The sequence below is a fragment of the Chelmon rostratus genome, chromosome 18 (assembly GCF_017976325.1).
Source record: "Chelmon rostratus isolate fCheRos1 chromosome 18, fCheRos1.pri, whole genome shotgun sequence".
NCBI lineage: Eukaryota > Metazoa > Chordata > Actinopteri > Chaetodontiformes > Chaetodontidae > Chelmon > Chelmon rostratus.
The window spans coordinates 19,223,116-19,235,818 of record NC_055675.1 but is presented as its reverse complement, the minus strand read 5'-3'; the positions used below and the strand labels follow the sequence as shown (position 1 = coordinate 19,235,818).

General features: G+C 44.9%; 1 protein-coding gene across 6 annotated transcripts; it reads right to left on the bottom strand.

The window, feature by feature from the left end:
- Positions 1-988: 988 nt before the first annotated feature.
- tfap2b (transcription factor AP-2 beta) lies at positions 989-12,067 on the bottom strand. 6 transcript variants are annotated; one of them, XM_041958527.1, is made up of 8 exons: positions 11,992-12,039; positions 9,383-9,844; positions 7,857-7,911; positions 7,388-7,422; positions 6,581-6,783; positions 6,124-6,242; positions 4,990-5,131; positions 989-1,280 (listed from the first exon to the last, which is right to left on the bottom strand). In XM_041958527.1, exons 1-8 carry the CDS (start codon positions 12,037-12,039, stop codon positions 989-991), a joined length of 1,356 nt encoding a protein of 451 aa, XP_041814461.1. The 6 variants fall into 6 exon arrangements, with proteins under 6 accessions (XP_041814461.1, XP_041814465.1, XP_041814466.1 ...); XM_041958531.1 differs by lacking the exon at positions 11,992-12,039 and adding an exon at positions 10,129-10,155; XM_041958532.1 differs by lacking the exon at positions 7,388-7,422 and having other exon boundaries at positions 6,581-6,800; positions 11,992-12,067.
- Positions 12,068-12,703: the final 636 nt, after the last annotated feature.

Below are 12,703 nucleotides of genomic sequence, written 5' to 3'. Positions count from 1 at the left end.
AAACGGCTGGCCTGTGAACTGCAGCCATCACACTGAACATCATAACAGGACAAATGGTGTCAATCCAGCTCCATATTGCCGTCAGTTAGAAAGTTGCATTGTCTTTTGAACCCCCAACTTTTTCACTTGCAGCTGTTCATTAATATTTCATGAAACGAGTAAAGGTAAACGGCCCGACATCATCAGATGAATATCATGTTTTCTGTGGATTGAACTGACTCTGACCCACAACCCTTCGCGGGACTCCACAGTGGCGAACGTCCCCGGAGAAAAGGCGCAGGCTGCACACCTCGCATAATAAAACACATGGTTTATTATCAATGTGATAGAAATGAAATCACTGGACAATTAGAAGCATGTCTACCCATCATCAGCACCATGACAACAGCTCTATAAGAACAGAAAAACACTGGATGAGTCCTGCCCCCCCCCCACCCGCTGGCTCACAAAGGTCGAATCACAGATAAATAGGCCTACTCCAAAATAGCTGGTGCACCTATTTACACAACCATCCATTTAAATTAATATAAATAAATATTTACACACATAAATTAACACCTCCCTCCTCGCACTAGTGTTAAGGAACCAGACAAACCTGTTTCACAGATAGAATGCTCATCACCCAATCTTCATACACACACACACACACAATGTTGTTTGTTGGCTGCTCACAGCGTCTCAGTCTCACAGGATGCAGGCAGGGGGAGCGAAATGGATGTAACACAGTAACCACCATGTCCTCAGGGGAATGAAAAGAACGTAACACAGATGAAAAATCCCTCTGTGCTCTCTGACACTGGCCCACGGGTGTCTTCCTCTGCCTTTTTCTCTCTACCAAGCCTTCCTCCTCCTCCTCCTCCTCCACCTCAGCCCTGTGTGTGGCAGGTCAGTGGCAGTGGTGTAAAGCTAGAAGTAACGGTGTAACGCCTCTGTCTGTGTGTCTGCCTCCCGTTCGGCTCTCCGCCATCGCTCCCCTTCTCCCAGCGCTTCATTTCCGCTGCTTCTCCTCTTTGTCGCCGCCCTTGTTGCCGCCGTCCCCGTGCCGGTTGTTGGGAGGGTTGTTGAGAAACATCTTGTCGAGTCCTTTGAGAGCCTCGGTGAGGTAGTTCTGGAGGGTGGTGAGAGCGGCGCAGATGGCGGGCGAGCCGAAGCCGTGCGTGATGAAGGAGAAGTGGGAGAGGCAGCTCTGGATGCCGGGCTCCAGGATGGGGCTGGGCCTCGAGTTGCCCAGGGGAGTCCTGTCCTGGGCCAGCAGGTCTGTGAACTCCTTACACAGCTGTCTGCAGGGGGAGAGACAGCAAGACGTCATCTTAGGGTTTCCCCAAAACAGCTGATAGTGGACATTCGGTGGCAGTATTCAGGTTCTGACATTTTAGTGATGACAAATGCTTTATGCATTGTTTCCCTCTAAATTAGATGGAAGGTCTGGCTCAGAATTGTCACAGTAGGATCCTAAAACCCCCTGAAAACCAATGATTTTGTTCTTGCCACTGCTGCTGCACACATTAATGCAACAAAACCATGCATACCTGTACGGAATATGATCAAAGCATCTAATTATGTTGTTGCAGGATCAGTAGCCAATTTACAGTTAGTATTAAAATGCCTACAAATCCTGACCCTGTGTAGAAAACAGCACAATATGTGCAAACCCAGCTGAAAACCTCATGAAATGCACCCAGATCAGCCACAACCAGCACAGTGCTGAGATGCATCTGCGGTGAAACAGTGCCAAGGGATGACAGGGAGGGTGTTTCGCAGTATTAGTTGCAGATGTTCCTGCAAAGCTACCTGAAAGTAAACTTATTGATAAAAAAAAAAACTTCCAGAGCAGAGAAACATGTGTCATAATCTCACATGGTGCTTTAACTGCACTGAGGAAGAAGAGGCACATTAACTTTAAGCTGCATTTCAGTGTTTCTCTTATTTTTTGAATTTTTGTATCCTGTGGAAAAACAACTCAACTCACGAAACATGTTCACAAATCCCTCTTGACTAACTGTGTGTGCACAGCACATGCAGAAATCTGGTTGTAGTAGTTCAGCGGATCAACACGCGAAAAGAGGTGATTCACCCAGAAAAGTGTTCTTGTTCAGGTGGGAATGAGCATGAAACAGCGTTACGACCATCGCTGAAGCTGATGAAATTCTTGCAGATGGCTCAGCGTGACCCCACCCTGCCATCCAGGAGGAGGGGAAACTAAAGCAAAAGGCGCATCAGCGCTGAGCTAATCATGGCAGGATTTAAGACGTTAAACCAGGTTAAATTCTTTTCCTCTGCTCGGACTGATCCTAAAACTAAATGTCTCCAAATCAGCATGTTTGCAACAGAACAGGAATGTTTTACTTTATTGTCCTGCAAAGCTGCTTGGAAAGTATTCAAAACCCATTACAGAAAAGAGTTAAATGCATCAAATTTTGATGCAAAGAAAGAGAAAAATCTACCTTCACTGTCTCTTTATGACATAATCTATCCCATATGGAAAATTTCCTCCTGGTATTTTCCTATTTTTAACCCTTCTACGTGATGTTCAGTGCACCCCAAGTCTCAATTTAGGAACTTGTGTTTCCTCTTTAGGAAGCAAAGAAAAGGCTTGAGCGTAATGCAATCAGCTGTTACAGTATACCTTTACCTGCACTGAATGAGTTTTCAAGTTTAGAGAGTATTTAATTCCTGAACTGAACTGTATTCTGTGTTGTTTTGCTGCTAAAACTTCCTTCAGAATGTAAAACAAAGCTCTTTCTTCCATTCTGAATGTCTGACGCTAACTGTTGATTGTTGATGCTTCAGGTGAGGGGAAGTTTTTCTGCTCTGTTGGACACCTTCTCAACCTTTAACACCTCCTCAGTATGATATAATACCATTTATGTTCGACAAATTATCCGCAAGAATGAAAAAAAAATAACAGCAAAAAATGCACCAAGAAAAATACGAACAAGAATTTGAGCATTGTACCGAAACACCAGCTCATGGGAAATGGAGTGAAACTGAAGCCAGAGCGAGAAAGTTTTATGGTCTGAGGCCTCGACATTAAGAGCAAACGTTCAACTGTTAACGTGTAATTTGAGGCAAGGTCATAAAATGGATCTTTACTTAAAATTTGATGCAAAAAAAAAAAACAAAAAACTTGCAGGTTGAAAGAAAATCACATCTTCAGCTTGTTCTCCTTGTTAAATCTCAGCAAATCATCCTCTGGTTTTAGGCCCACATTTTATATTCAGGAGACCTCTTTCTCTCTCTTTCTCCTCCCTCTCTCAGATTTGTACTCACACACAGGCACACACACACACACACACACACACACAGACACTCAGCGGCCTAAGGGCAGAGCTCCAGCAAATGAGTGACAGGCTGTGCAGGCCGAGCCCAGCTGGGGTTAGGGGAGTAGAGAGGAGAAGCCGCCACCCGGGGCTACACTCAAGGCCCTCGCTGTTGTTTTCTGACGACTTGAAACACTTCACTGCTAAATAATGAATTTCTAACAGGCAGCACCGACACACAGTATTGGAACAGGTTTGAATCTGAGCATCAAACATCCACCACCGACACACAGTACATACTGAGTACATTGGGATGCACACGAGCACACACGCAGGCAGATGGTTTATGCAGTGCAGGCCAGCAGACAGCACTCTTTATGCAAAGCTAAAAATACAATCTTCCTGAAGGGATCTTTGTGAGATGGTTTACAGCTCTGCTTGCAACCTTTTCCTCTATAGAGAAGGCACATTCAGGGGAATAAGTGGACGCAGAATAGGATTGCTCATTAATTGGCGATCAATAATAATAAATCCGAAGTAATTCTGCGATTCAACCCAAATTCATAAATCCGCATCACCTCTGCTGCTTTCTTTAAAGGAATCTGTGCTACTTAAAGTAATCAGGATGATTCAATTCCACAGCTTAACGGCCATAAAAATGGATTCATGTGAGTAACTTTACGAGGAGGACCAGTAAAAAGAATCGCCTCAAAGACCAGAAGCAGAGGTCAAACACACTCCTGCAACCTCCAAGCTCGTATTTTATAATGTGTGTGTGTGTGTGTGTGTGTGTGCGCGCTGCACAGGCCACACTAAAGAGTCCAGCGTCACAGTTTCATCTGTACTCAAGCTAAAGGTCGTTCAGCTTGTGCAGAGTCATTGAATTGCATGTGTCACATGTTTATTTAAAAAAAAATTCAAAGTTGAACATTAATGTCTCGCTGCTTTGTTTAGTCGTTTCTGCTCATTTTCTGAAATGCCTGAATTTAACCGCCCTTATTTTTCAGTGTGGCAATTTTTCAATCAGCCGTTTCATTAAAGGTTAGATTCATACCGAGTTCAATGCGTTTCATAAAGAAAATCTCACTCGCCTGTACAAATGTTAATGCCATGTTCACTGTGGGCGAATGGGCTGGGTGTGATATAGAGTAAAGCACAGAGGAGAGGAGAGGTTTGCACCCTCAGGGGCTCTTAAAGAGGGACCACAGAGGCCTCAGGAAAATGAGAGTTTAATTTCACCATAATTTCTTTCATCAGAAATGCACCTCCTTGCAGAAGAAGAACGCCCTATTTTTAGTGTGTGTGTGTAACAGTTATGTAATTCAAATAAACAGCAACTAAAACCTGCTCAAATGGCACCTGGAACCACAAACCTGGTCAAATGGGCAGAATCTGAGCCAGAAATGACTGTTTTGGATAATTGGGAAGAACATCTGATGTTTTAAGACTGAACTGCAAATATCTTCAGCCTTCTGTGTGTGTGTTTGTGTGTGTGTCTGCATGTTTTCCTTTTCCAAACCTCAGTGTTTTAAGCGTTGCATGTGCATCATGGCCCTGATCTTTGATCTTTGCACTCCTTCATTTTCATGATTCAACAACAGCCAGTCACAGGGTGTGATCTCATTACCACCGGTATCTCCCCATATGCTGCACAAGTATTATATATTCTATGACGCCCTGTAAAGACTGTGAGGGAACAGAATCTAATCAAACGCCCCATCAAACTCACTTTGTCGCCAGCAGCATGTTTTTCCTCGTGTGCAGCTCGTTGGGGTCCGCGTGCTGCCGGTTGAGGTACTCGCTCACAGCTTTGGTGGGAAACTCCGTCTCGCAGATGTAACCAAAATCCCGGGCCAGGTGGACCGCTTCACCTGGAGGGGGGGTATAGTGAATGTAAATATAAATAAACAATAAGCAGGAGCGAATGTAAATATCTGACAGCAACAAATGTCAGCTTCCGCCCAACAAAAACCTTCATGTACACTCTTCTGTTTTTATTCATTATTAATTAATGTGCTTTAATCGCATATTTCCTGGTTGTCTCAGGACATACAGAAAATTATTAAAAATGAGATGTTTCATGCATTAGTTTCCCTCTGCTGTAACGCAAACACAATAGAAAGTGATAAAATTCCCATTATTTTATTGTGAAAATTAATTTGTGCCAATTATCTTGTTTTCATGATTATTAAAATGTAGAGAGGTATTTCATTTTGCTTTCTACAGGCGAGAGTGGACCAACACTCACATTTAGGTGTGTAAATGTGGAGACGGGACAGTCAAATGTCTGATCGGTTACTTGTTTTAAGCAGCTTTATGACTTTCTGAACAAATGAGCAAATTCTGTTTTTTTAATAATTTTTTAATTATAATTTTATATAGGCTAATTGCCTGTTTGCAGAATAATGTTGCTTTAATTGAAATGAGCAGCTGAGCAGATGTATGGGGGGATATTACAGTGTGTGTGGGAAGCGAGGCCTGTACGGGAAGTCAGAATGTTTGCATACGACCGGAGAGGCCCAAACTGCAGCCTTCGATCAATTAATGCATTATTTCATTTAATGTGGTAACCTCGACCCACATCTCTCCTCTCGCTCAATACTGAGCATTTATTTTCCTGACGTTTTATGAATGCAGGGTCGTTGTCATTTGTCAAGCCTGCAAGGTCACGACCTTTGCAGTCTATTTTTTTTTCATTTTTAGCTACGTTGAAACTGGAGACTATTTTATTCCTACAATTTGGATGTCGAAAGAGTGTAAAATGCAAATAAAACGTTCAGTTTTTAAAGTAAGTGGCCACAATTTCCCCATATTGTCTGAGTAGAGAGCAGATTTTTGCAGTTAAGGCCAGTAAATGAATCACCTTCTACGAGAGATGTTAGTAATGTGACATTGGCAGCTTTGCGCCTTCCAGCAGGTAAATTGAGTCCAATCTTCTCCAGCTTTTCTCTCAGACACTTCCCACCGTTTTTGGACTTTGCTCTGCAGAAACAAAAGACATGTGAAATTGCATATTTGATGAAGTGCAGATATTTTGTAGTATTTTTAGAATATGAAAAAAAAATCCTCTGACAGAGCATTATATTAATAAATGACCAATATTCCTGCAGAAACCTTATTAACCAGCGTAACTTGTGCTCCAGTTTGTCCCCAGAGACTGTGCTAACATTAAGTAGAATCTGGGTGGTAAATGGCACAGAAACAGAGAGCCTCTCATACGCTTAATTAAGAGATGTCCCTGCATATTTAACGAGACACAAGCTTTTATAGAGTTATTCCTGAGCACCAAGAGTTCACGTGCTCTGAGGCTGCAGCCGTACCTTCTCAACACGCCCCCCAACAGGGAGGCGTTGAGGCACTCGGGCGGGGACAGTCTCCTCTGCACCTCCCCTACGGTCACTTTGTACTTGGAGGTGGAGCTGAGCAGCGACAGGCGGCCCGGCACCGAGCAGAACACCTCGTTTATGTTGACTGTCACCCCGCCGATCAGCCCGTCCTTCCCGAGCATCAGCGAGCCCATGTTCTTGGGGGGCATGGGGACTGAAAGAGGAGGGTTAGACGCCATGTGAGCACTTCTCTTACATAACAAGGTGTTAAAACACTGACACAAGTTTCAGACCCTTAAATCTCCTCCCGCTGTCGAACTTGGTTCGGTGCGTGAGATGGGAGCGCGCAGAGGGCGGCCGCGGCCTAATGAAGCGCCCACGCGCCGGGCATTTGCTGTTATTTAATGTCGCGCGACATTCTCATTACAATATTATCGATCGTTGATTGGCTCGCACTCTCAAATCGCATTAACCACCTCCCAGTCTTTTTTCCACGGCCGGTTTAACTCCCACCAGCAGCACCGGGTGCTCCTTCATCCCGCGTGTTAATGCTCGCGCTAATGGCGTAAAAAAAAAAAGGGGAAAAAAGAAAGGATGAGAAGAGGGAGCCAGCCAGCCGCGTGCATGCGCGCGTAGGGGCCAGTGCGAGGGGGTTTTGATGGCTCCACGGGGGATAATACCGCAGATTAGCTCTAAACGAGCTCACGAGATCTCCATGAGCGGTGCCATTTATTACATCAGCGGCTTAAATGCCCCGCGGGGAGCTCAGTCACTCAACATCCCGTAACTAAATCACCGCACATCATCAGAGCGGCAGCCTGTCAGCGACACGCCGCCTGCCAGTCAATACGCCGGGATCTCTAACCCGGGCTAGCTGCTCACGAACAAGCGCCTTTAACAGCCTAAAACATGGAGAGCTGGAGCTCCTGGTCCGGTTCACATCCAAGCCCTGCAGGCCGAGCCAGAATCTCCCTTTTTACGAGCGAGCCTGTAGTTCCACATCCCATAAATCATAATTTACAGCACACGTAAGGAAATAAATTATATAACTGTGCAGGGATTAAATGAATCTCAAGATAAGGTGGCAGCTCTGCTTATTTAGCCCTTTAAGATACAAGCTCATAGCAAAACTCTTAAAAACGATTTAAATGTGTGGAAAAATCTATATATTTTATATTTGTATCAAGTCTTACATGCAGTTTTGCATCGATAGCCAACGTTACTCATAGCACAGACAGAGGTGTGTGTGTGTGTGCGTGTGTGTGTCTACCTTTCTTAATTACTGATTGATCCAGGATGTTCGTTCCGTTGGTGTCCTCAATAGTCTGTTAGAACCAACATAAATCCAAAATCATTACAGTCTGCTTTATGCAAGAGGATCCATGATGTAGTACTGTAATTTAACGAGCACGTGAAGCTTGTTTCTGATTTTTCACTCAAAAAAAAAAAAAAAAAAAAAAAAAATCAAGATAAGTAAATCAAAATCCTGCAGGGTTAATTTCAGGGAAAGAAACGTCTTTAAGTTGTTCGTTTCCACAGAGCAAACAATTCTGGTTCATAATCCATCCTCTCTTTTATTCATTCTGACGTGGCTCATATAGAGGTTATTCTCACAAATTTAAAGCATCATTCATCAAACTCATTCATCATCCCGCGTGATAAATTCCCCGTTAAACAGAGCTGGTGTTGCAGCACTGCTCGTGCAAGGCGAAAAAACAAAGAATTGGCCCAAACAAATTTGAATGGGGTTAATAAATGCATGGCACGAATACGAAAAGCCAGAAATTAGTCTATTGTGAAGGTTAAATGGCAAACAATTCGTGATGGTTGTGCCCTGAGGGGGGGGGCGAGGGAAGATGAAATCCTGCACAGTTGACCATGAAGTCTATTTCAAGTATTTGTGATGCTTAGCAGCAACAGTGCTAAAGAAAAAAAAACTATATTTTTTTAAAAAGTGAAAGCCTTCAAAACAATATTGCGGGCATGGACATAATAATAATGATAATAATACACTTAATAAAATATTTGCACTTTCACAAAATTTGATAGCTAAAACAGCTATTTGTCTACGTATCAATGAAATATTGCTGCATCTTCAGACGTTTCTGCATTTAAATATGCATTGATCGTTATGGCAGCAAAGGCAGGTGAATTCCGATTCACACCAGAAACACTGGAGCGCTTTCTGTGAAGCTCATTCATTCCACGTATCAGCATCTTCTCATCAAAGACGTCTCAGGTCTCTGAAGATTGTTTAGCTGTGGGCCACTTGCGTTTAGGCTGCAGCTGCCGTGAGAGTCCGGCCCTCAGGGAGCTGCTCTGAGTTCACTGACCTTAACTCTAAAGGCACGGGGAACATGCGGAGACAATGAAGAAGACAACTGTCAACAATTACCAATCCGCTTCTTCCAATGCCGCTTTATTTATTTATTCGGCTGAATTTAATTTATTTGTAATGTTTCATGACTGCCATCCAAACCAGGAAAAAGCTGCCCACTAATTATATTTTGGTTAAGGTTTAAAATGTTTCTTTTAGTTAAACATAAAACTGCATTTGCTGTTTAAACCGTTAAATCTATTATCCATTATAATATACAATAAATTGTAATAGTTCATATTCCCAATTTTGTCCCTGGCTTGCAGCCGATCTGCAGTTTTATTTTTCGCGGATATAATGATCCCAATATCAATCAAATACATTTAAAAATAAACAACAGATCCTAATTGGAAGTGTAAAATACGTAATAGCCATTTCAACCTCCGTAAACCGCAGCTGTGCGTAAATCTCTGACTCACCTGAACATCCTCCATGCCATGCAGCCCGTGCAGCAGTCCGTCGCCCATGCCGGGCTCCAGTCCCGGGTGAGCGGAATGCAGCACCACATCCGGCCGCCGCACGCCACCGTAGTCCCGCCGTGGGTCCAGCCCGGACAGCTGTGGCAGCGAGGCCCGAGGCTGCGCAAGCAGAGCGGAGCTGTCCATCCGGTCTCCGGCGACGTCTTGCCGCTGCCGCGCCCCCCATGCGCCCTGCTGGCTCTGGTGCAGGGAGTTCAGCGAGTACGGGTCGCTGACGTGGGAGTACGGGTCCTGGCTCTGGTAGTGAGCGAGCGGCTGGTACGGCGGCGGAAAATACGGGGGCTGGAAGTCCGACGAGGGCGCATGAGACAGCGGCGGCGCGCTGGAGTAGGGTCCCGCATGCGACACAGAGCCCAGCTGGGACAGGCGCGAGCTGTGGCTCGAGACACCGTCATGACGGTCCTTGAAGGGGGTGCAGAGCAGAACAGAAAGAAATCAACTTCTTGCAGAATTAGAAACACATTTTAACAAAAAGAAACCACATGGAGGCCTCGGATCATGATGCTTTTATTGCCTCTGGTGATGTAGCCTCACTCGCACTGAATCTCCTGAACAAAAAGCACAGAAGAGCCTGGAGGAAAAATGTTACAGCCTCATTTCAAATGTCTCACAAAGAAAACCAAACGATATCTGAGGATTCCCCATCAGCCCAATTCTGAGCTGCACTGCGAGAGAGGACAACTCACCGCGGCGGTGTAGGAATGAACTAACATCTGTGAAGCCTCTGGTGTCACGAGCGAGCTCACGGTGAAACAGCAGGCTAGTGAAGACCGAGCTGGGCCGAGATAGACAAACTCATTCCAGGTGAAAGCAACGCGCGTGTGTCTGCGGGCACGGCCCGGTCTACAGCTCCACGCAGAACCTTCCTCCGCCCGGAGCTGCCGCCGCTCTGAGTGTGAGCACCGAGCGCCCGCCTCTACCCCCGGTACGCGGTGTAATTGTTATTCATGACTGAGACTTACAGGAATATTAATGTGCGCGAGGCAGGGGACTGGCGACACACGGAGCGTGAAGCCTCTCGCGCAACCGTGAGTGACGTTTAAATTCCGTGGAGAGCCGAAACGACGCGCGAACAGCAGGAGATAGAAAGAGGACTCTCTCAGGCTGGAGGAAGCGAACAGGGCGGCCAGACCCGCGAGGAATCCCCATCACCAAAAACTGCGCCCTTTTTGGGGCGTTTTATGAGCAAAGGCTGACGCAGGAAACGCACAGTTTGGAGACACTTTTGCGCAAATAATTTCTGCGTAAAAAGACGTAGACGTTATAAAAAAACAATGAGTCAAGCTGGCGGATAGCAGCACAAACTGGGGCTGCTGTGAAGCTCGCCGGCTCAAACATGGCACTCACACCACCTGGGTCAAGGGTTCTGTTCCAGGCACAAACCCCCAGCCTCGGGCCAGGGCGCGACGGTGCAGAGGAGGCTTCCACCACCGTAAAATTCAGCGTACTTTTACGCACAGACACAAAATATCTGCGCAAAGTCTCATTAACCTAAACTTCATCCAGCCAGCAGTACGCTCCTGAAAAATAGCGCGTGACTCATGTTGTGTCGCAGCTGCCTTTTATTATCCTCCTGAAAAACGCACCCGAGACACCACAGGGCGCGCGAGGGGCTCGCGTGAATGGTGTCACGAGTCAAAAGAAGCGATTAAAGTTTATATGGAAACGACAGCGGCCCCCTCTTTGCCCTCTTGGATGACTTGTTTAACAACATTAGAGCCTCCCCTCCCTCGCGCCGTGGGAGAACAGCCATGTGCGGCACGAGACGAGGGTTTCCCACCGGGCTGAGCCGAGGGGCCTCGCGAGCTGCCCTTTCTTCGTGCGCTTTGTGCTCGAGCCCATTCAGCGCGAGCCGGGGCAGCGCTTCGCCCCCGCGCGCGGCGGTATTTTCTCCCCTTCCCCTCGCTCGTTTCTAAAAATGATCGTTCTGGGATGAAAGCCAAGTGATTTACATACTTCTCACACATCATCAGCGTCCTCTGACCCGGCGTTTCTCCAACTTATTTTTCATGTGCTCTCATTTAGAATTTAAAAAAAAATAAGCCATTCATTTGTTATTCCACTACAGTTGAATCCATATTTTTTGCAGCATCACCATTTCTAAATATCTTTTTTAGAGATATTTTCAGAGCTAAATTATTCTACAAAGTTGCAGTTTGGTTTTAAATGAATTTGCTGAAAAACACGCAGTCATATTTAAAGCATGTGGAAATTCAAACAAAGGTGAAACACAAATTATCTTAACCCAATGTCCAATATATATTTTTTTCCATTTTAGGTCATGGTCCAAAAAGTGAATGTACCTGCATTATAGCCACAAATATCACATGAAATAATCTGAACACATCTGAGCGCAAATGAGTTTTTGAGCAAAATTGTAGTGAAATGTCCTCTAATTCCTATTCACAGTCACATCATCACAGATTAACAGGCCTAAAGCCTCCTGCAGAACACCTCACTCACTCCCGCACCAACACTTCATTATTCTCTGTAAAAGCATGTCTAATAAGTCTATTTCCTCAAGACACAAACACAGACGGCGACGTTACCTCATAAATATCTTCATACTTGACATTCTCAACTAGTTTCCACAGCATGGTCGCTTCTCCGGTGTCGGTAAACCGAATGCAGCCAAGTGAGGAAGGGATGTCTCATCTCTCTCTCTCTCTCTCTCACTCTCTCTCACTCTCTTCATCTCCCTCTCTCTCTCTCCCTCCCTCCCCCCGCCCTCTGTATAGTCAGACAGGCTTTGTGAATGGGGAACCCCTGCAAACACTCCACTACTGTTGAGAGGAGCTATAGGGCAGGTTGACAGCAGCAGGCTGCTCCATGTATGAGCATGAGAAGTGGGCACATCAGTGCAAAGAATGCATGTTTTATTTATCCTGTGTCACTATAATTTCCAAAATAAAAGCACGTAGTGTACACAGACTAGAAGCCACCAATACCAGATGTATGGCATTTTTTTTCTTAAAATGTTTGAGATTTTTGGAGCAACGTTCTGATGTGATTGAAGTTAAAATGATTGAATGTATACAATGCTTATTTATTTATATTTATTTTATTTAGCTACTACAGATGTTAATGTATATACTGTATGTTTTCTACATAGGTGACAAACAAAAAACTGAGTCCAATTTCGTATTTTTAATTCATGTTGATGGCTGTTTATGTCTTCCAGTGCAGCTGATTATTTAAAATGTGTTTTACCACCCTAACTGACAATACGACATACAATACAGACATTTCAGACCACATCCC

Excerpts from the sequence above, each read along its gene's own strand:
- tfap2b (XM_041958527.1), bottom strand. The coding sequence starts at position 12,039 with ATGCTGTGGAAACTAGTTGAGAATGTCAAGTATGAAGATATTTATGAG. Across the intron at positions 7,912-9,382 it reads ATGGCATGGAGGATGTTCAG|ACTATTGAGGACACCAACGG; the intron begins GTGAGTCAGAGA and ends TGGTTCTAACAG. Across the intron at positions 5,132-6,123 it reads ACTAACATCTCTCGTAGAAG|GTGAAGCGGTCCACCTGGCC; the intron begins GTGATTCATTTA and ends CCCCCCCTCCAG.